Source organism: Coturnix japonica, chromosome 19, assembly GCF_054131305.1.
Source record: "Coturnix japonica strain WE chromosome 19, WE-NBRP24, whole genome shotgun sequence".
Classification (NCBI taxonomy): domain Eukaryota; kingdom Metazoa; phylum Chordata; class Aves; order Galliformes; family Phasianidae; genus Coturnix; species Coturnix japonica.
In genome coordinates this window covers 13,696,879-13,720,964 of record NC_140681.1, presented here as the reverse complement: position 1 = coordinate 13,720,964, position 24,086 = coordinate 13,696,879, and the positions used below count along the sequence as shown (strand labels likewise).

Here is a 24,086-nt window from a genome sequence, read left to right as displayed (position 1 = left end):
GGGATAAAAGGGAACCTTTCCACTTAGAGAAGAAAGAATTTCAGATCTCGTATTTTTCTGCTGAACACACAATTTAATGAAACACTCTCTGGTTCTGATGCTCAGCCCACTTCTTACACCTCTGACACAACAACAAAAGTCTGTGCTTTATTACAAGCAGTGGTGTGAGGAAGGGCATTAATCACCCACCTTTTTCTTCTAGGACTTGAAAAGGTCACCTGTTGTCTCTGTATCACTTTCAATGTAAGATACAATCCACCTGCAGACATCGCACTTGCTGCTCATGGCAGCTATCCCATGCAGCATGGCACATCTGTGGGACTCTGTGTTCAAACACATTCAGCTGGGGCTGTAGACTCAAACATTTAATACACCACTTGCTCTGTATGAGCTCAGCCTATCAGCCCACAACATGACAACATCATCCCTTCATGGTGCAGTTTCTGACAGGGGTTGAGTTCCCAAGAAGTTCAGGTCTATGAAGCTAACAACGCAAACGAACCAGATAAATCTGTTGTATAGGAAGCCCACGTATGAGATACTGGTTACAACTGCTTCTAACAACAACAAAGGTGATTCCTACTACTGCTGTACCTTAAACACGAGGCAGAAGATAATTTTACATCCTGTTCCCAGATACCCCAAAATAAATAGGAAGCAATCTAGTTTTAGCTCAAACCAAGAGGAGGCAAAAAAATCAGTCTTACCCATATTTACTTACTCTAAATAACAAGGCTGTGGATCACGTGAAGTGAAATGGCAAATCATTTATTTAAATATTATACTTTAAATTCCTGACACCAATTATCCGCCTGTGCTTTCAGTAAAAATAACAAGGATGTTTTAATTATCTGCAAAAGAAATATTTCAGCTGCCTCCTCTCATTTGCTTTGCAGGAGAATGGAAGTGGCTCACTTCAGCTGGGCTCCTTCGTTTTCCTAACTTCCAATCAGTAGCACTATCATGAAAACTAATAACAATAATGGCACCAATTCATTCCTAGTGTTTTTTAAACACCCACACTTTCTTCTTTTTTCTTTCCAAGGTAATGAGCTTCTAAGAGTCTGATCTCCTATTGTGTTTGCAGACAGAATGATGAAGGTACGTGCACCATTTCAGCTGGGCACACATTCAGCCTCCGCAGTGCCTGCCTGCTGCTAAACGCACCCACCTGCACTGATGCACCCTCTTGCCTCCACTCAGCTATTTTCAAACTCAATGTAGCATTCTCAGTGTGGTTTTGAGCTGCCAGCTCAGGAAAAAACACCACCATACTCCCTGCAGCTACATCAAATGCCTCCTGCCACGGGAGCCAGCAGAGGTGTGGGCAGCGCTTCCCCATCATCAGGAGCAAATGCACCGAACCCCCCCACAGTGCACTCACAGGACAGTCACAAAGACAGAAGGGCGCTGCTGAAGCCACTTACCCGGACGATTATTCCCATGCGTTTGCTCTCGTAAGTAAATGGGAAGATCTGGAGGATGGTGAAGTTCAGGATGTGGCCGCCCGGTGTCCTCAGCTGCATGGAGGACTGGTCTCTGCCCACCAGAGTCAAGCCCACGCTCTCGGTCCACTGCACCAGGGCCACCTGAGAGGGAAGGCAGAGCAGGCTGTAATCTAGCTCCGAAATTACGCTTTATGAATTAAAACCCTTCCCATTCATTGAGCCAGAAAGTGAAAAAAAAGCTGCCTGTCACTTCTTAGCAGAGAAATACTTCCCTCCACACATCAGTTTTTTCTTTCTACTTTTTTCAGCATGGCAGCACAGCTGACACGAGCCCGTGTATCAGCAGCCCGATGAAAAGATCAAGGGACACTTTATACAGACAAACACAAAATACTACAAGGATTTTACAGTGACATTTGCAAAGCTTGAGAGCATTGGGCACAGGGCTGCTGCTGAATGAAGGATAATTATTCCTTGGGCTTTTGGAGCTCTAATTTTACTTAATAATTACCCAAATTTTCTTAGGTGTAAATGGCATTTATTGTGGGAAATCATTAGATACAGGTAGAAATTAAATCTATAAATACTCGCATCAACTCAGGATTTTATTAAGGAAGTTAATGCAGTTGGTCTAATTGGACAATCAATCCTTTGTGTTCTGAGTTCCTTTCATCTACTGTTAGAATTAAAAAACAACCCAAAATATATTTCTCAAGTTAGTCTTAAATAATCAGGCAAAAAACCATAAGCTGATTAGGCTTTGTCCTTAAAGGCTTTTATGTCATTTTGAATCAGGATTTATCTTTATGTTAGCACGTTTTTGTAGGCTTATTCACAACGTTTGCAACAAATCAAAGGATCACTGAGGTTCTTTTTCAACTTTCCTTGAGACATCCTCAGTGCGTTACAGTGCACAGCCACATAATCCTCCTCACCACCTCCCAGAGCAGAAACGGAGCACAGGTTTCTAATGCTCTGGTTAATAAGCAATGACTGAATTTGTTGCATTGTGATGTTACACAAGCACACTCTCAGTGTATGTGGCACTAAACGTTCATCAGACATTTACAGCTCACCAGCATGGGCAGAAGACACAAATCTCTGCTCCCCACTCAGGCTATTAAGGCATCTCCATTGCTACTTTCTTCCAGGTACCCCCTTCCTCCCTCCTGCCAGCATCTCATTCCAATCCTACATCAGAAAGCATTTGAACCTCCAGAAAGGAAAGTGATGGGAAGAGCAGTGTGGGATCCCTGCTACGCTGTGCACATCGTATTTCTCAGCCCTCAGTAGCCCTCCAGGTGAAGCACATCCAACTCGGGATGTGGGGCTGACCCCTTGTAACTCACCACCTCCCAGTCTCTGCACTGCTTTGTGAGTAACCCCAGAGGAAAAGCGACACAGTTCATCTCTGAGTGCACTCCGGGAGTTTGCAGCTCTGTCCCGTCCAGGTCAGACACAGATCTGTGCACTACAGACCACAGCAGCTACAGCAGCACAGCACACTATCCCCCCAACGTTGCTCTTTCTGATAACTGAATTATCCAAGCCACCAAAGTGAATATTGACTAATAAGCTTCATTCTAAGAAGACAAATTGATCCTCCTGCGCTATGAGTTTCTCTACAAACGTCCCTTTTAGGGTTGCCTGGGCATACAGGCAACAGGCAGAAGCCCATTGATCACAGCACCCTTTCATGTCCTGGCAGCTGTGGTGGGTTGTCAGGGTCAAAGACTGTTTGCCCAGGAATCTCAGGCACTCTTATCTCTGATCAGATTATATCTATTTCATTTCCCCTGTTAGTTACTGTATGGCTACAACTGACACGCATGCAGAGCCCCAAGGCTGTAACTGATATCTGAATAAAGATACTTCAAGACTTCTAAATGGCAGTGTGCACAGGAAACAAATTTAGGAAATCCTGCTTTCTGTTACAGGAAATGAATCCTGTGCCAACTGGTAGAAATTACCCTCACTGTTAAGGTAAAGAGAATACAAGTTTTTGTGCTCATTTCATAAACTGACCTTCCCTGCCATGGTAATATTTTATTGATATAGGATTTCAAAGGCTGCCTTTAACCGGAGCCTAAAGTCATTCCCCTACAGGGAATGTTATTTAACAGCATCGCTCTCTTCTCAAGGACTTGACTTGTGCTGATCCTGCATTTTGCACCATCTAGAGTGACACACACATAGGACATCTAAACAATATTTGTGTATCTAAGACCCACAGAAGAGATTTCTTCAGTGCAACAAAGCATATCTGATTTCCAAACACACTGCAATTCTCCACTGAAGACATTTGGAGAAAGGGAAAATAAAACTTAAAACACTGGAAAGATTAGTCATTGTGCTGTGGTAAAATGAACAAACTAACAGTAATTCCTTTGGCATTTGAGACAAATTGCTGCATAAATATTTAAAGGTAGAATAATGCAATAAAAATAAAAAATCTCTGACATATATATGCCATAGTTTCTCTGTAAATAAACTGAGGATCTGGTGAATGCTTCAGGAAAAAGAAACAAAAAACCCTCAAATACAGAAAATTCCATCTGGAAATCATTCAGATCTCATTTCAATCCAAAGGCGGTTCCTTTCTGTAAAGCTGCCTTCATGGGGGGGAACGACACATTGGAGGAGAAAAGCAGGTAAGCAAAACAGACCCAGGTTACGGGTGCGAGGATCTCACCAGCTCCCAGGCCAGGGAGGGCCAAGCGTTGGTTGTCACTACAGGCACTTCAGTGGAACAGGGGAAAGCAGAGATGCAGCTTTTGCATAATACAGGCAAGATACACGACCTGAAATGAATGAACTGCCAGCCTGGGGACAAAAAACTCCACAGGGAATGTTTTGAATGGCACCAAACATGGAAGCTCTGTGTCAGCCTTTCAGTGCTTGCACACACATTTCAGAGAACTGGCAACTCGGGGTCTTTAGCCAATTAATTCATTTATTTGCAAACAAGTCCTCACCTCTAACTATGAGGAATGCTAATTTCTCTTCTGTTGCCAAAGGAGGGAAGTCTGTTTTACTTGTGGCAATAAATGGAAGAATCCATCAAATGGGTGTTCTCAGTAGGATTCTTATGGAAAGCAGAAAACTTCAGCCTTCCAAAAGTACAGAGCACAAGTAAGAGCTGGAGGAAGATGGCACAGCACAGCCCAAAGGCTGTGAACCTCTGGCTTGTGTGGGTCATCCTACAGTGCTGCCCCACATAGGAAGTGATACCTCCCCAGACAGATGGGCTACCCAGCACAGCTTCCACCTTTGCCAGAGAAACTGCAGTGATTACCTACAAACAAAATACACCCTGGACAAAAGACGAGTGTGGGAACACAAGTTGAACTCCACAAACTGACCTCATCAGGACTGGAGGCCTGGTACACCCTGCACGAGTCCTCGTAGTGCCTTTCAGCTTCAGCCTGGTCCGTCACCCCGTTGGATTCATACACCGGCGTCACGTTGTGGCAGAGCGCGATCGCCTTCACCGCCTCGTGCACGCGGCTGCTCATGGTCTTACGCACCTTGGTGGCCAGGGCAAGGCCTTTCACAGCGGGCGGCTCCTGAGATTGCTTATGGGAAAGGAGAACAGAGCTTCAACGCAGAGAAAATGACTCTGATCAACACTTAACCTCAATGAAAACCACATAATATGTGATCTGTGCAAACTTTTATGTCCTCGGGATGAAATGTGCTCATTGTGCACTGTAATTCTGAACACCAGCAACCCATTTATCAGTGTCGCTGATGGAGGAAGGTATGCACAACAAGATCACCCACGTTTTTATAAAATACATGAGGAAAGGGCACGGTGACACAGATCTGCCCAGTGTCGATGGGTGCCAGGCCAAAGGCACAGGACTTGGTGAAACCACTGTGCCCCCACAGAACATCAGTGCCTCAGCTGGGTTCCACGTGCAAGAGCACAGAACTGCTGGAAACAGAAAACAGACGAGTTCTATGGACAGAAAATCTTAATTGCATTCATTTAATTTTTAATACTATTTTTAGTATCAGAGTGGGACTCGTCAGATAATTGCACAATTACTAAATTATCTTGGTGGAAGAGGGGACGCAGCAATCTGGTTTCCTGCTCTGTTAACCTTTAGTGTCAAGAGGACAAAAGTTTCACTTCCAGGTCAAAGGCCACAACGTGGTAAAAATAAGAGCAAATAATAAGGACTACATTTCCAAATGAATCGCTGCCTGCAAATGCTTCCCGTCACTGGGGATCTCACTCCATAACCATGACTGCTTCATGAGACACGTCCTTCAGTGTAAGGCCAAGTGCTACTTTCCACACTGTAGTGATTACAGCACACAAGATTTTCTGATTTACTATTGCAGCTTATGAGCGCTGCAGCAACAGGCTTTGACCACACCGAACACAGTAAACTCCTGGAGGTGCTGAAGGGCATTTAGATCGACATGCAGCACTGTCTTCAGAGCGGGACAGACAGCCATCAAAACGTTCTCGACACATACTGAAAACATTGGCAAATAATTAACCAGTAGTCCAGTTTTCTCTGGAGATTGAGTATGAAATGACAGAAAATAAATCTGGTCTGTTTTTGTTTTTTGGTTTGTTTAGTCGTTTTTGTTGTTTGTTTTTAATTTGTTTAAGTACAGTGCTCTGTTCCTGCTTATCGAGTCCTGATGGCTCCTCTTTTCCTTTATTAATTCCCCTGTAGGCAGCATTTCAAACGGTGACTTAATACAGTAACCGTAATCTTGTGTTAATTTCCCAGTGAAGCAAATGTTGTGTTTGCTGTAAGCGGTGAATAACTACATAGAAGTACACTATTTTACAGTCTGACCTCAGGACACAGCACGTGCAGATTAATTCATCGCTAGCCTGGTGACCTGGAAAACCAGTTTTTGAATAAAGAGTTAAACAATCCAATTTAATTCTACCTGTGTGTATATACTGAAAATGTGGCTCTGCACTTCATCCATGGAGTCAAGGCCGTACGCCACTGTGCCCAGATGAAGTCGCTTGAAGACCATCTCATTCTGCGTAAGAGTTCCTGCAACAGAAGCAGCACCAACATGGAATGTGAACGAACATCCCTATTCCGCAGGGCATGTTCTTGTCCTTGCTGTATCTCAAATGCAAAAGAAACTGGTCCAGAAGTTGGATCGATCACTGCACCAGGCTTTCAGCACAGGCTGGGGCTAAAGATGACAGTGCACATCCCTGTACCAGTAAGTAAGAATGAGATTGTTCACCCAAAAGTCAGTGCCAGAAAGAGCTGCAGGCAGAGCTCAGGTCCTGCTGGAACCAAAAACAGCTTCTGGGAACAACCAGAACAGGGCCAAGATTTTATGCTGGACAAAGCTTTTGATTACAGCTTAGTTCCCTGAATCAGCTCATCTCTAAGAAGCAAGGAAGGCAGCGGGCAGACTGCTGGCATGTTTCTGCCCATACACACAGGCTACCTTCATCCTGCTGTAAAAACTAACTCTAAAAGTGTTTGGTTTTTTTAATGTTTACCTTCAACTTGGGGTTTAATATAACAATTCAAAAGCCAAACAACAACACACCACAACTCAAAGCAGTATCTTCTACATAAATACCTGTCTTATCTGTAAGCAAGTAGGATATCCTCCCCAGCTGCTCAGGAATAGTGCTGGATCGAACCACGGTCCCAGGGATTTTGGAATCTCTGCGGATCACCCAGCTGTAGACAATTTTTCCCATGTCCAAATTCACACGCAAACTATGGAGGAGCAAAGGGAGAAAAAGTGTGTCTGAAGCAAAACTCTGGAAAGAAATCATCATGAATTGCCACAGTGTAATGAAAGCACAGGGCTTCTATGCTGCAATTGAACTGCCAAAGAGTGTGAGGAGAAGGATGTTCAAAATGAGTGGTTGGGCAGCAGATGGGGAGAAGTACGCACTGCTGCACTGGTACTGTAATTCAGAAAGATATATGACAGCATTACATGGAGAAGGACAGATATAATTTGTGAGGATGATGAATGTAGACAAGTAAGGACGCTGTAATTGATAAAGGGACAGCAGGTTAAAAATGGAACCAAAATGAATCCCTGACCTACACTGAAAATAACAATCTGCTTATTAATTTGGTGCAATTAAATATTAAAATTTCAGTCCCTTCCTAAAGGCATTTGGGTCCTATGCTGTATAAGTATCACTCCTTCCCTATGTTTTCCTCTGTTCTTATCAGAGTAACCTGGCAGTCCAAACACAGAGGCAGGGCCTTAAAACACAGACCTGCAGCCTACGCTAGGGAGCACAGACAGTGGGCAGACAAAAACTCTTCAACTCAGCAGGAACAACAAAGCAACTATTATGTTCAAACAGCAATTCTATTTCTAAATTTGGTTGTCAAATGAGGAATACATAAGACTTCACGTGTCTGCCCACATTAGAAGCAGGGAAGAGGATGCAAAGGAAGTGGTATCTTGCTGGGAAGAACTAGTAGTTGACTCACCTAATTGGAATGATGTTTGAGAACAGGAGGAGGAATCTTATGATCTGAAGGTACCAACGGCCAGCAAAATGCTGAAGGGCCACCATGACAAGTGAGACCACCACCAGGGCCCCAAACAGGATCTTGGTGAGACAGTTCACTTCCAAATCAAAGAGACCAATCTAAAGAAATAAAATCAAGATATTCCAGCCACACTAAAGTCATCAGCTCAATTTAATACAAAAGGAATGAGCCCCTGTATTCAAAAGAGTTATTCCTCACCAATCAACATTTATTTTTTATTTAAAACACTACAAACTTATTTGAATTTATAAACAATGTTGTTGCCAGATTGCTAAATAAGAGCTCCTACTAAATAGGATTTCCATCTCTTGGAAGCTGAGAAATGTTTGAAGAGCCAAGAAAAGACTCATGCTGTCAAAAGCTGCAGGCTGTATAAACACCCCCACTCCCTATCTTAGCTTTGCTACAGCAGAACACAGCAAAATAAGCTTTCCCATTCTACCTGGGACTGCTTTATTATAACCATGTAAGTCATCAGCATTACCAGTGTTAAAAAAGTGAGCAGGTACATGAAGAACAGGCTCAAATTAAAGAAAAACAACAACCTCTGATATGGTAACTACCTTAAAGAGTAGGCTGAAAAATATAAATCATTGTTCACCTGACGTTGTCCCTAAAGCATGTATGTACTTGTCCTTGGATGGGTTTATTTTTCTGTTTAATGACAAATTACTGCCAATTTTAGTTATTATATTACTGCTTCCTTACCCTACCTTACTTCTCGGGTTTGAAGTATTCATCACACTGCGCAGTTCCCTTCCAGTGTAGAGGACAACTCCCACAACAGTACCTAAGCAAAGCAGAACATGCATCAGCCTAAGAAGTAGAACCTCTGCTTCATAGCCTTTGCAGCTAAAACTGACTTCTAGCAGGTCAGCTCCTACAGCAATGGTAACAAGGACTAGAAGGGTGAGTTATCTGAAATGTAGAATCCATGCAATCACAGATGCTGAACAGAGGACAGCCTAGGAGGAGTCAGCAAGTCTCCAACCACACTGCCCTTATGGCTAGACTTGATGCAGCTGAGGAGCATGCAGAGATGAGTTGCATGCTTTGCTGGCTTGGCTTTTCATGACCCTCCCCCAGCTTTTGAAGGTACTTGTCACTACTCACTATAAATAAATAAAAGCAGAGAAGGAGGAAGGATTAATTGCTTCTTCCCACCCCTCCAAACCCCACTTAGGTGTGCTAAAGCATGCCTTACTCCAACACAAAATGGGTGCTTTGGGATATGATTGCTCCTTATTGGTGAAGTTTGCCACAATCAGAGTAAAACCAACAAATTCCACAAGCTTTAAAGATAGAATAATCTTATTTTAAAATCTATATCTTAGCTGAGTATTCCTTTAAATGCTGTTCCTACTGAAAGCTGAATCATACCAACTCCCACCTTACTGCAACAGATGGAGCTGCTGGGAGCCCATGTATTTTAATGCTGTGTCCTGCAGTTTCTAGAGATCTGAGAGAAACACCTTTCTCCCTTTTCTTTCTGCAGACATACAACACGGTTTGGTACTATCAACCACTGTTTTTCTACAGTTTTCTCATAAAGACTTTGCAAAAAGCAGCTGCAGTCATGAGTTTAAAAACTGCTATTGCCAGCACTGGTTGCTACTAGAAAATGTTACAGGTCTATAAAAATAGATAAAACCACCACTAAAGGGAACCAAAGCACTGTCGCCGATACACTGCCTTTTTAATACACCACTATTCTGCTGCTGACATTAATGACCAGAATTTTAACAAGTTGAAAGCGTATCATTTTTAAATAAGATTAACTCAAAAGAGGCGGTTACTAAAAATGCTGATCAACATTCCTTTGGAGATAATAAAGAAAAAACAAAACAAATCACTATGGGCAGATGGCAGGAGGGGTAAGATCACTGCTATTAAATCAGCAGATGGCACGGCTACTCCAAATCAACTGTAAACAGTCAGAGCTGGACCCTCCTACCACAGCAGCAGATGGAGACAGTCACATAGCTCTGCTCCATCCTACAGGCAAGGGCTGCCCCAGCGATGGCAGCACCATGACTTCACAGCATTTGCTTACAGAGGAGGAAAAATGATATTCACATTTTCTTTTTACAGGCTTTCCTTGCAGAACTAAACTGCAACATGCTATTTATTGCTGCCATAGGAGAAACAAAAATGGACATGCTATAGGTCATAGGTACTCACCAGCTGAAATGACAACAGTATCTGTACAAATAGCTTTACTCATACTTGAAAGGAGGGTGGGTTTTGCCCCAGAGCAGGATGGACTGAGGCAGAGCATTGCACAGCCTGTTGGGTGTCAGAAGCCACCCAGCCCCAGGCAAGGTGTTTGCAAGCAGGAAGCAGGAAGGCAGGTTACTTTCCACATAGCAATTACGAATCTATAAGTACTATTTACTTGGCCAAACTACACATGGATGACTAAGTTTTTAGCATCCTTTGGTCACATTGCTGCAACAATATTGTAATATGTTTCAAAGAAGATCCTGAGCAAGGCTAGATGGAAACATAAAGGAATAAAATCTGATCATATGTTCCGCTTTTAAAAGGGAAAATGAGAATCTTTCCAGTACTTCATAAACATCTTTCAAAGTTCATGTTCCTTCCCACTATTAGCAATCCAGGCACATCACGGTACTGCACTGCAAAGTCCCTCCACTCGGCAGCCCCTACTCCAGCACTGCTTACTGAGCTTCACTCTCCCCCAGCTGCTGTCCTGTGATCCTGACAGACATGCTAAGCAGGAGAGGAGCAAGGCTTTTACTTTGACATGCCTCTGCAGGAGGGCCCTGATTAATTTCAGGCCTTCAAGCTTATCGTACGCATGTACTAAAGTATGTCAAAGATTGTATTTATTTTCTTCTTTAAAACTATGCAAGATGAACTCGGTGGAAGCAGTTACCTGGAAATCTTTCATCTTAGCTTCTGTTACCAGAATCTATTTGACACTGTTTCTGTTACAGATTAGGATGTCAATGTGGAGAGCAATTAAGTGCTATTCTGGTCCTAGATGCTAGAGAAGTGCCCAAAGGCCTCTCTAATTCTTTCTCATCTAGGAATGTCCAAGAGGCAATTAGCTGCCAGTCCAGCTCCCCAGAGGTGTTAGGACAAGTGGGAAACCTCACTCTGACCGCTAATTTCTCCAACTGACAGAGATTATTATTCCATTACAAAAAGACCCTTCAAAATTGTTAACATATTCCCTTAAAAATAATTTACACGTGCCTCCTCCTTACCTGATGCAATCACTGTGCTGGCCCACAGGGTGTTCTCTATGCTTAAACTTTCGTTCACAGAAGGGTCACTGTCCTCCTACAATAGGGGGAAAATAAGAAACTGTGTCAGTAACTTAAAAGGCAGCAGGTTGTTGGAGTTACACACGGGTGCTTGAAGAGGGATGCTCCATCAGCACAGGGCATCTAGGAGAGATGGAGGATTTTCATTAACCCAGTGAGATCTCTGGATGGGTTGAAAAACAACACTTGATTTCAGCAGAGAAAGTAGGGTTGGAAGAAAATGTGTGAAGACGCTTCCTGCTGAAAGCCACTGCACTGAGAAAGAGATTAGTGAGAAGCTCACCAGGAACCCCCACTTTCTCACAGGCAAAAGGTTTTAACCCTACAGAGACTGTGGTAGTGATTTCCTTCTGAGTACCACACATACACAACCACCAACCTCAGTCCAAATGCTCACACCTAATGCCATCCGTGGAAGGTCCCACATCATAAACAGCCCATGAACCTGTTGCCAAGTCAAAGCTTCAAAAACAACATTCTTGTTTCAGATTTATTTCATGTTGGTTATGGAGGGGGAAAAAAATAAGAAAAGAGAGTGAAAGGAAAGGCACAAGGAAGAGCAGAACTTCACATCACTCCTGAAAGAAGTCTGGCATCCTGCTGGTGTTCAGCAGGTTGGTACAGAAGACAGTACATTCATTATTTCAAGCAGACGTAAGCAGGACTTACCCTTGTGAAGGTTCCCACAAAATTGTGTATATCAATATTGGGCTCTTCTGCATATATATATGACCGGATTTGCAGCAGGTCCTAAAAACAGATGTGTTTGGGCAGGCATTTAGACAACCACATTTTAATATCATACAAATGTTTCTAACAAAACACTTCTAGTTACTTAAATTATACTATTTTCTTGAGCCCAACTACCTAAGAGAAAATATAACCATTTTGCCAGCAGGTCTGAAGTATTCACTGGACTAAAACCAAAGAGACTCCTGGGAGTTACTTGGTTGTTAGTGCCCCATAAAAGCAAATGCAGCCTGAAAAAAAAAAATCAAGAGAGCCTAACAAACACATTGCTTCCTACCAGAGAAGGTCTGGACCTTCCAAGGTAACCAAGGAACATCCTAACTCTCAATATTTAGTGGCTATGAGGATAGTTCCATGCTGACAAGGAGATACGTCAGTTCTGAGCAGCACTTCCAGTGCTGACTCCATGCAAACTACCCACTTCACAGACAGAATGTTTAGCTTAAGAGGTCTGGTATAAAATAATCTTCCTGCAACTTTACATAAAACATCAGTAAAGCAGGGACCCAGATTTCTCCCTTTCTTCCTTCTGGCAGGACAGCCACGTGGCACAGCCAGTCAGCTTCACCGCACCCCAAATCTTCTCTTTGTTGCCAGACCTAACCTGCCATACGCACCCAGTCCTGCGCACATCAATGCTCACTTGTTTCTCCAAACCATTAACTGAAGCAGAGGAACATTTTTCAGGTGACTGACTGATACCTCTTCACCAAAGTGAGTACGTTTAGCAGGCAGCTTACAGAGGCAGTGGGCAGTCTCTGGGTGCAGGTAACCGGCAGCCGCAGTTTCCAGTCTGTCTCACCATCCAGCTGGTCGGTGCGAAGGAAGCAAGACCCTGGGGAGCATCCACACCCATGAGTGCCCTCGTGTAGGTACACCTACAGCTCATAGAATGGTTTTGTTTCTAGGACATCTTCCTTTCTTTGGAAACGGTACCTCATTTAAAGTAATACTTGTTAATAAGGTAAGAATCAAGGAATTATATTCCCACATCATACATTTGTTTCCTCCCACCAGTCCAAAGTACAGCAGGATTCTGCTCTGTACCTTTAAGACATTTGAAATTAGTCACCATGCTCCATAAACATGCAGATCAAGCATTTCCTTATTCCACACTTAACAAAACAAACCTGAACAGCACGTAAAATGATTTACATTTATAATGCACGGCATTTTGTGACCTCATTCACCCTCCATTCAACTTCCTACATTCTTGGAGTAGCAAACAAAATCCGAGTGTAACATCCTGAGAGCCGGTGGTCCCTTACAGCCTTTGAATTCCCCATCTCTTCTAAATTTTACTATTATCTATTTCTTTCACATTTTCAAAAGACAATTTTCTCTAAACAACCAGTGAAAGGTTAATGGCTATATTGACAATTGGTTCCAGATGTTTACCATTCTTCTCCGACGTCCTCAGGAAGATCATGTCAGCAGGGACCCGCTGGTTCTGTTACAAGAAGAAAGGCCATTATTGTGCACACACCCCACACGCGTGCACAGCCTCCTTCCACAGCCCCGGCCACAAGCAAAGGCTATAGAGGAGAAAGAGCATTTCTTTGTCAAGCTGAGGTTTGGGATTCATTTTGCTTTGAATCCTAAGCTCACTTCCCTGCAGAATCCCGAGTGCAGAATAACAACCGGAGCCAGCTCCCACTGACCAGACTGGCCAATGTCTAGCTTTACAAAAGAGCCACTGATAACTCCTGAGCTCAGAAGAAACGTTAAACCAATGCCGGTTTCCTTTCAAGGAAGATCTATGCTAGAGGAAAGCACAGTACCTGGGGCCTACAGGTACCGGGATTAGGGTTGTTTTTATACTCAGTATCTCACACTAAGTTTTAGAGGACACAGCTGCTCACATGGAAAAAACAAAGGGAAAATGTACAGCCCAGTGTCTGCAAATGGATCTGTCTCTCCACCTCTGTGTTGGTTACACCAAACACATTTTGATGTTGTATGATGTATTTGCATCAGACATTTAACCAATGTTCAGCAGTCAGAGACAGGGTCAGGGAGTCTTTTTCTCTTGCTACAGGGTGATCAGAAAATGCCGCTTATAGGCTGTTATTCTGAGATCTGCTTTGTAAAGGCAATGATGCTACTACCAGGGCCAGGCGGAAAAAGGGAGACCCTGAAAAGTAATTAAATACTGTATTATTCAACACCCAATATTGTAAGCCTACCATAAATCAAATATCTTGTTCCCCAAGAAAAGCACTTTCCAAAAACAACACACATAAAGGCTCACCTTTTCAACAATGATGAGGTCTCCTACTTGTATGTTAGAGCTCTTCACCTTCACAGTCCCTGCAGAGGGAAGACAGCAGCGTGTCACAGCCCCGTGCAGCAGGACAGGGCAGGGCTGCTGCCCGTCACCCCCAGTGACAGCTCTGACACTGCAGCCATCCCTGCAGAGAACAGGCACTACAGAACACACCTACATATTTCTTTCTTTGCAGTAGCTCCAAAACAGAGGGTTAATTTAACAGCTGGCCAGTAATTTCAGATCACTAGCCAGCTCCTGATTCACGTTCTCAAACTAACTAGCGATTTAAAAATCAATTAAGTTAAACCTTGCTTCTCTCTCCATGTCTGTCTGTTGTACTTCAACTAAAGCCTCTACAACATGCTGTGATTTGGGTAGAAGTGGGGAAGGCACGTGGCAGCTCACCCTGGCACAGACAGCCCTCTGCCTGCACCTCCAAATTCAGGGCTAACTGGCCAGATAGCTGTGCAGGGGTGAAGAAGGGGGAAGGGAGGGGGAGCAGAAATTAGCACAAAGCACAAAGGTCACTGGGATTTTACTACTGGCAGTCCCTTCATTAGCATCCTTCCCAGGATATGCTTCAGTGTTTCTGCTCCAAATTAACAATGAAAGCCTTTCTGGGCTCCTGGCAGCCTGCTGCTTTGGTGACACACTGTGTGCTTAACAACATGCTTCATCACTGCTGCTAATAAACGCAGACTTCCTTGCTTGCTGTAATTATTCCTACAAATTATAAGCAGTCACGGGCCATTGCACAAATATCTCATCGTCCTTCTGCAGATTCTGGGTTTTGCCATCTGAGAGATTTACATTTGGGGTTGTTTGTTTGTTTCTTTAAAAAAGTAAACAAAATGAATGCTGGGCTAAAGACATCCCTGCCAGGCAGGAAAAGCACCGGGGATTAAGAGTCCATTACTGCAGAGGCTTGAAAAGAAAAGCTGTGCTCTGAGAGGATGCAAAAAAGCATCCCTGGCAGCCTTCTGTACGGCCAGCTAAAGCTACGTAGGTGCTCTGACACTAAAAGGGTCTGACAGATAACATCTCTGCCTCCCCTTTTAATACGGTTATTCATGAAACAACAAAAAGTGCTTTTGAATATTCCTCTGTGCAAAGGTCTGAACCCCACACAGCAGCCCCTGTGCAGAGCAGCCCATGGGAGGAGAGATGCACTCCTTTAACCCTACAGGGACATTTTCTCTTCACGATCACATGGATTCTGTTGGTGGTTGGCAGTGCAGAAGTGCTTCCTGCAGGGCTCAGGAATGGAGAATTGGTTTTGTATCACTTTTCCTCAATGAAATAAAGTCATTCTGTAAAAAAACAAACGTTCTGGCAAAGCTACAGCACAATTATTTCCTATCATTACACGTAGTAAAGGGCTTTTTGCATCACTACTCTGAACACAGCTTTATCTGCCCCAAAATGTTTTCCAAAAAATAACTGGAACAGATTTCCCTGTTCAATAACCCTCCCAACATCAGCTGTTTAAAGTGAAAGAAGAGAGGAGCTCCGTAAGCACTGCATGCTTTTACAACTCTTGTATACGCACGCGAGGTGCCCTAATTCTGCTCCCCAGCCATAGCCCCGGCCTCTCGTGGATGACATCTCTGCAGTCTGCACCAGATGTCCCTCTACAAAGGTACACAATCACATGTTTCCTTTGACTCAGGACTCCCATAAAGCAACTTACTGGAATGGGTTTTATTTTGATCTTGGGAATTCTGCAATTCCTTTCTCCTTCTGCAAGGAAGCCAGCTCCTAAACATTAGATGTTTTCTCGCACATTTCAGGAACTAGCTAATAACACCACTGCTTCATTTCCCAGTACTGCTCTGCCATTAAAGTATGCCTGCAATAAGAAATAGCTGCTTTTATAAAGGCATTTAGAAGTGCTTTCTATGTAGACCCAGGACTGTTAGTACAAAAAAAGCAGCTAAATATGATATCTTCTGTTAAAAAAAAAAAAATCAGTTCTTAAAACGTGATTCACGTTTCATTCTGAATTGTTTGATTTGGAGAAAAAACAGGAAGGAGATAATATAATGCAAACACTTTGCTGCAACTTCATCTGCGGCCTTTGGAATCACCACCCAGTTTGCAGTGCAATGGACATACCACAAAGCAGATTATTTAAAGTACTCAGCACATCAGCCAGGAGAGACGCCGCCTTCTGTCCCATGAGAACTTCAGATCTCACCATAGATGTGCACAGCTAAGGCAGAGTTCAGAACAGCTCATCTGGAACTGAAGATTGTGGAGCAGTTTCTTCAAACAAGCTGAATGCGTGCCAAGAAATGAAAGGGTGGTTTGGATGCACTGCACCCAACCTTGGGCTTCTACAGCTTTACACTGTGTAAACTGCAGAGTGGGGCTCAGAGGGGTTGGGAAAATATTGTTTTTTCTATGGCTGGTAAATGCCAATGATCTGTATCTTTAGGAGCACCCCTCCATAGGAGGTCTCCTCCCATTCCTTTCAGTGGAGTCTCTCTCTGTTATGCAGTGTTACCCAGGGAGGGCAAGAGAGAGAGAAGAAAAACAAACCAAGAATTTGTGAGCATGGTTCTAAGCTTTCTATCATGCAGAAAGTCAGCACACAGCCCACTGAACACAAGGAGGTTTGTAAGTTTATGAATAGGGGACTGAGATCTGATTATTTTTTATTACAACCCAAACAAATGTCTTTTAAAGAAAGAGCTTTCTATTAAAAGGGCTGGGCTGTGTGGGGACCGGAGCACCCTGAGCAGGGGAAGCTCCCATATCTGTGCTCACCTGTACCCTCACTCAGAACAGCACACAGGCAGCTTTGTTGGTTGATACTTCAGTATGTTTACGCACAGACGTGCTTAAGTCAACCTGACTTCATTTAGACCAGAGAATGTACTCTCAGCCTTGAGGATGATGTGGGGAAGTAAGGCTGAAGATGGGAAAACTATTCTCCAGTCACCTTAATGGCAGCTTAGTGCAATTACTCAGGGGAAATAAAAATAGCTTGGAGAAAGCTACGGAGCCATTAGATCCATTATTGCCAGTCTCCAAGAACAGCAGCGCTCGGCATCATGCCTCGCCTAATCTCCCCATCCTAAGCACTGGTTTTAGCAGTGAAACTATTGTCAGCCTTCAACCAGCCAACAACAATCCAGAGGGCTTTTGAGCAGAGTGCCCCTCTGCACTACAGGGCTGTGCCAATATCCCAAAGCACAAACTGTGCTGTGAAACAAAAACAAAACAAGCCCTACCTGCAGTTTTCCAGCTGCACTAAAAATTCATAGTTACATTCAGCTGTTCTCAACTTAACTTCAACTTTGCTATTTGCCTGCTTTTACTTCAGCTTTGCTATTTGCCTGCTTTTACTTCTGACCCAAAGAAGCCTCTGCTTGAAAGTCAGCCTCCTTTTTCCACTGCTCACACAGACACATCCACTCACAGACCCACCACCCACCCCAGCCATGCTGGCATCACACACTGCTGCCGCAGTCAGAAATGACTCTCAGAGGTGGCGGCCTTTTCAAACGTGGATGTTCATGTCCTCTGAAAAGCTCAACTACTGACAGATGCTGAACTTCACGTGAGACAGAAAATGGCTTCGCTCCCCAACCGACTCCACAATCATAAAGAATTTTCTGTGGTTTTCTGACTCTAACCTACACTGCTTGAGGGTTTCATTACCGATTCTACACCAAACGTGTGTAAATAACAAACACAGTGGCTTAGGATTTTCAACCACTGCCCAGCTGCCAATCCTGCTTGGGTTCTTTCACAAAATTAGAGAAGTTAAAGGATTGGGGGAAGGGAAATCATTCATGGGAAACGTAATAGCAATATGAAAAGAACTAAAGGAGAGGTCAGGCCCCTTATAGATCACTGAATGGAATCCAGAAGGCAACTCTTTTATATTTTTAAATAGATGTAGTATACCCCTCTCGGGTGAGGCTTTTGTTGGTTGCCAAGCACTTTAAGTGTTGTAGTAAGAACATGTTATTAAAAGAGGATTTAATATTCAGAAACACAGATTCCCCAGTTTGGAGATGTCTCATAATTCCCAGCATGTGAAACATACACAGCCCTAAGCAATCACTTTTTAAAAGCAAGCTTATTCTTAAAGTGAAGTTGTTGGAAGCTGTGCAGTTCTAGCATGCTCCTGCACTGCATCTTATTTCAGGGGTGTAAACTTCCATAGCAAAGAAACTTGAAAATAAAATAAAAAAATTTTTAAAAAGTTGCTTAAATTCAGTTAATTCCCTGTTTAAAAACAAAGCTGTAGTATCACCAACACTGCCACAGTATTAGCAGTCACTATAGCAAGGCAGCATTCAATTTTTCAGATGAGAATTTAAACTCCTTTGTTAGGTGTGACAGAGTGTAAACAACAGGCAGAGGCAGCGAGCAGCACCAGGGCTGCAGGCTGTGCTCATGGAAGCGAGGGTCTGCATTCCTCACTGCTGGAGGATGGGGCTAAAGAAGATGCAAACAAAAATAAGAGATCAGTACTGAGGAACTGCATCTGTCACTGCTTACAGAAACACACGGAAGGTGCGCTAACAGCACACACAACCTCTTCTAGCAAAAAACCTGCACAATGCACGCCACAAAACAACTATGAAACTCAACCAGTACTGCATTTCAGCAAGGGATGGAGCATGTCAGTGTGTCAAGCAATTCACCTAAAAGGTAGCATGTGCATACACAAGCTCCAGCAGGACGGAGTACTTGAACTGAACTATGGTTTGCAGCATGCAGACTGGAAGGGCTCCCAGCACTAGACATGGCCACATGGCCCACGTCCACCCTCACATGTTGAGTCTCCTTTTGCAGAAAGCACATTCTGACAGTTTCACAGACCAAGGTTTAAATTCTTGGTAAAATACTTTTGCAAATAACCTGACACTGTGGACCCCCCTCGCTTCCTTTGGCACACAGTTGTTCCCATCAAGGAATACGAAGTGCTCTTTTATAGGAATTGTTCTTACATCTGCTTCTCTCACTCGCACTGTGACCAAGCAAGAAGCACAGGCAAGAGGAAGGTCAGGAGAAAATGAGGACAACATCAGCAACCGAAACACAGCACGAATCTATCCTACCATATGCTTGCAGTACTTGCCTCCCTCCTTTCATTCCCGCACCACTTCTCTCTGCAGAAAGGTAAATGTGTTTCCTTTCTGGAAGAAGCCACCCCCAAACCCCAGGGCGATTCACATCCAACTTCATTTCCTTCAGTAACTCAAATCTACCAAGAAGGAACAGTAACCTGGAGAAAAGGTTTGGCCTGTGCCAGAATTGAGAGTAAAAAAGAAATGCCATCAGTTGCATGGAAGCCCGCGGTGCCGCAGGCTGTGCATTGAGCCCCAGTGCTGCGATGCTGGGCAGCTCCTGCAGGCACACGCAGCTCCCAGCACAGCCCCACAAGCACTGACCTCTCCCTGTGAGCTTGCTGTAGATCTGTGAGTTCACCTCTTTGTCGCGCATGTAACACCTGATCTCCTCTGCGGCCTCTCGGATGACGGTAACGGCGAGCACAAATCCCTGAAAGAGAGCAGGGGAAAGAGCGGATGGAAAGGCAGCACAAAAGGCATCTGCCTCTAACAGGCGCCGTGCACTACATTTGGCAGCAGTAATGCCATTCATTAACTGAGAGGGAAAGTTCCTGCCACAAATAAAAGCAACGTTTCTGGCACACAGAGAACGATGAGGATCACCTGGACAGGTCAGACTTTACAACACGCCTGTCTGACTTCCCCAACTCAAACTGCACGTGCAGAGTCCAAAGCAGGGGCAATTTACTTCATTTTTTTTAAATGCACTTGCTGCTGCTTTTACAAATGCTGAAACTGGGAATCCATCAGACAACCTTTACAGAGAAGCGCCGCACCCCACAGTGCTGCTTTGGAACACCACGCAAGTCTTCATTCCGATAACCAACAAATTGAGAAAGCAACAGACATTTCTCTTCTGTGTGCAATCTGCATCTGTGTGCTTTGCTAGAAATTCCTATCTGCTTCTCAGGAAGGGGTGGGGGAAAATAAAGCAGTGGAATTTTCAGCTTATGTTTTAGCCACTTGAAGAGTCTTCAAATAATGACCTCAAAATATTCCCACATGTGCAATCTCACTATGCCATCACACAGGTCATCCTACCCTGCCCTGGGACCAGCAGCCAGTGGTGAACAAAGACTTTTCTTATGCTGCTTTCTGGCCACTCCGGAGCCAATCCCCAGTTGCTCACCTGGCACAGACAAGTCACAGCTGCCTATACAAAACCAGAAAGGTGTACATGGGGAATAGGATCTGGTGATATTCTTGTTGGATTCACACTGCAAATGCGTTTGTAAGTACTAATTTGAGAGAGTGTGATCCAGGCTTTGGCATAAACAGAGCTTTAGCAGCCATGTCCTCAAGCTGCACTTTTACTTTTTCTGGACTTACACCGAGGATTTCACTGTAATGGAAGGCAAGAAAAATTCCCATTGCATCCTCCTCATCCCACCCCCTTCCAACAGAACCATGGATTTTTACCACAGCTCTTTCACAAAGCAGCAAACAAATGGTGTCCCAGAGCACTGTGCTTTCATTAGCAAATCTCAGTCCATTTTTTTTTAAATGCTTCTTTAAGGCACAAAAAGATTTCTAAAAACAAGTTTTCAAAGCTCAGGAAGGTGAATGAACCCAACCTGAGTCAGTTTCTGCTCTGAGCAGCAGAGGCTGAATCAAAGTTATTCCACAGCTCTGTCAGCTGAAGTGCAGCAGGAAAGATATTTACAGAAAGAGAGAAATAACAGCTGCACTTGGATAAAAGCTGGGAGAAAAATACAGCTCCCCATATAAAAGCATTTGCACAGTTCTGACTGGTTCATGCAGTGCAGTTCAGAGATCTAACAGCCCCACACAACTATTCGTTATTACATCATTTGACAGCATATGAGTCTCTGCTTCAAAACTGATTATTATTGATTTCCTTTGATCAGGCAAAACATATGGCTATCAAAAGAAAAGGGCAAACACTCAGACAAAAGAAGGAATATCTTCACCTTGAACAGGTAGGAGACAAACCTGCAAGTTTGTCTCTATATTTATATATATGTTTTTTATAATAAAAAATAGCATTTAATTTACATGCAGGTTTGTTGAGGGCTGTTTCTCAGGTTTCTCTCATTTGTATTTCACAATGTGGTTAAACCATGAATCAGTCTGTTGACCTACGCCTAAACTGCAGGTCAAACTGTTTGGCAGGAGAGCATAATTTGCCTCCATTGCGCATATGGCCACTCTTTAAGGTCACTTCAGAGAGGTGCCCTTTGGTCCCTCACTGCAGTAACCAGGCTGGTCTGGGCTCCCTGTGCTTGGGCTCCTTGGGAGGGCCACATGCCCTCACAGACCCTCCACCAGCACACCCTGCCTTCAGAGAAGCTGTGAGCAACACACTAATCATCAGGGGAATGTGTTTACTCCAGTCCCCATCTTCACGGGGAAGTCTATTACTTCATCACTTTATACACAAAACCCTGATGCCTTTGTAGTCACCATGTGCAGTGGCTGAGAGCTTTGTCTCTGCTGGCATCCCACTGATGAACAAGGTAGAAGCGGACACCTCTCACACCCCAGAAACAGCTGTACAAAACAGAGCCTAAAGCCAGAGCAACGATCTATGAGACACGTACAGAGCAAAGCCTGAAACAGTCAGCTAACAAAATGATTTAAGGTATAAACTTACACCCTGGAAAAAGGGAAGCAAAAGAAATAATGTCAAAAAATGAAAGTTTCTTAAATAAATAAACTGCCAATCACTTACCAGAGGAACCCAGTATGTGTAGAGTGCACCAAGCCTCATTTCAACAACAAACTGAGAGCAGGCCAAAAGCAAGAAGTAAAGGTTGAAGAAGTATTTGAATTGGTTAAATAACACCTAATAGAAAAGACAAAAAAGAGAAGAGAGGTCCATTACAGAGTTTAGACCAGTTGAACTAATGCTCTGAAACATTTTTGCTTGCTTTGTCAGTACATACATGCTCCATGCTCACTTACAGGAGTCTTAAAGTCCTCCTGGAAACTCTGTTCTGAAGATCAACCTACTGTGCCTGGTTGATGTTATCCTGGTTGGATAACACTGCCACACAGCCAGACCCGAGACTTTAACACAAATAAGTCATTTTGTTTTGGTTTTAAACTTCTGACTACCTCCACTCTGCAAGGAGACACTCATAGCAAACAGTAACATTGCTAGCTACGGGATTTGGTTTGCAAAAAATCACAGTGTAGACATTAGAAGAAGATGATGAACTTAGAAAACTTGGTTTATCTTAACACTCAACCAGACAGTGACTGCTTTCTGACATTAAAAGCGGGCAGAATCAGACTTGTTTCTGCTGCTGCTACCAGAAGGGTAGGATGGATAATCCAGCTGCTCTGCCAGGGATGATGGACGCTGAGGAGCTGCTGCCCGTCCCACACAGCAGGATGCTCCCCCAGCAGTGACAGTCCCCCATCACCCCTCTACACATGGGGCTGTTCTGCTGTGGCCCAGGCAGCCTGAAGGCAACCCACAAACACAAACCAGATGGTACCATTCACTTCTGTGCTCGCCCAATGTAACAGCACTGGAACTGGGCACAGCATTGGGTAGGATGACAAGAAGCAACTTTCTTCACACTTACCCCAGGGAGAAAGGTAAAAAAGTTGTATTTCTGGTTGTTGATAACATTGCGGGGGTATCTCTGGTCTCTCTTCTCTGGGTGGCCAAGCCAAACCGTACGAGGCCTTGGGTCTCTTCTCCCACAGCATCTTAAGCACTCACAGCACCTATGAGAGGAACACCTGATTTTAAACCGAGTTAACCTTTAATCATGATTCTCACACACACCCCAAGCACTCTCCACCAACCAGGCCAAACAGTCAACTCTCAGCTGCTACGGTTTTCCACCACTTTAAATCACCTTTAAACCAGGAGCTCTCCTCACCAGCCAGCGGGGCAGACCTACAAACTTATCTTTGTCTTACTAAGAAAACTTAAAGAGCGAGTCTTTCTTCCACACACAACTGCGTACGATACCCACATCACAAAAGCTGTTTGCAACATGGGGCAAACATGTTCACAAACTTCACATCAGCGATATATTTTATTAGCTTGATACCTTTTAATTGGGAGTTCTCTTTTCCTTTTGCAGATGAAGAGATAAGATAAATAGTCATTTCACAAGCAACTTGTCTCTCAACTAAGTTTGAATGGATAACAGATTAAATGGTCATGTTCAGATTGTAATAAAAAAGTAAAATGGCCTACAGAAAAAAAGTATCCCTTTTTTCCATAATGGAGGAAATCATACAAGATTAGTCAGGATCTCATGTTTTAACTCCAGTGAACTCAGAATGATAGCAATCCAGACAAGAGGCTCTGCCCACAGGAACAAGGCTGGTATTCACAGCTTCATGGGGATGGGTTTCCAGCTATGGTGGGAAACACTCAACCCTTCCAGACACCTGAAACCAGTCACCTTTGTTTATTCTGTAGGCTGGGCCTCTTTTAGGGATCCTACTTAACAGCAAAAGGAGGTAGGTACCTACATCCAAATATTCCCAGTAGGACAAAGCTTGAACAGCAAATTACTGTCATTTAATAGATATTTTACTTGAGCTGATATTTACCAACATGCCCCAGAGCCATTTCCAGCCATCTGGGCAGACCGTCAGGCCAACACCTAAACCTCCAAACAGAACTCCAGACACATTAAGTTCAGTAACTTACAGAATATTTAGTCCAGAACGCACAAGAAAACAGCGAGTGAACCCCATCAGGTACACAGGACGTTCCACCT

The 24,086-nt window shown here is 43.8% G+C and overlaps 1 protein-coding gene across 2 annotated transcripts in view; it reads right to left on the bottom strand.

Moving 5' to 3' along the window:
- The window catches only part of ATP9A (ATPase phospholipid transporting 9A), a 47,408-nt gene that overhangs the window by 18,905 nt on the left and 4,417 nt on the right, over positions 1–24,086 (bottom strand). For both annotated transcript variants that reach the window (XM_015882050.3, XM_085519833.1), the window contains exons 2-15: positions 22,929–23,073; positions 22,067–22,180; positions 19,696–19,804; positions 14,267–14,325; positions 13,414–13,465; positions 12,756–12,850; positions 11,935–12,015; positions 11,206–11,281; positions 8,686–8,762; positions 7,910–8,070; positions 7,029–7,171; positions 6,366–6,478; positions 4,811–5,023; positions 1,428–1,589 (exon numbers count right to left, since the gene is read on the bottom strand). In XM_015882050.3, the coding sequence (XP_015737536.1) occupies positions 1,428–1,589; positions 4,811–5,023; positions 6,366–6,478; positions 7,029–7,171; positions 7,910–8,070; positions 8,686–8,762; positions 11,206–11,281; positions 11,935–12,015; positions 12,756–12,850; positions 13,414–13,465; positions 14,267–14,325; positions 19,696–19,804; positions 22,067–22,180; positions 22,929–23,073 (1,600 nt within the window). The remainder of the gene's footprint in view (positions 1–1,427; positions 1,590–4,810; positions 5,024–6,365; positions 6,479–7,028; positions 7,172–7,909; positions 8,071–8,685; positions 8,763–11,205; positions 11,282–11,934; positions 12,016–12,755; positions 12,851–13,413; positions 13,466–14,266; positions 14,326–19,695; positions 19,805–22,066; positions 22,181–22,928; positions 23,074–24,086) is intronic.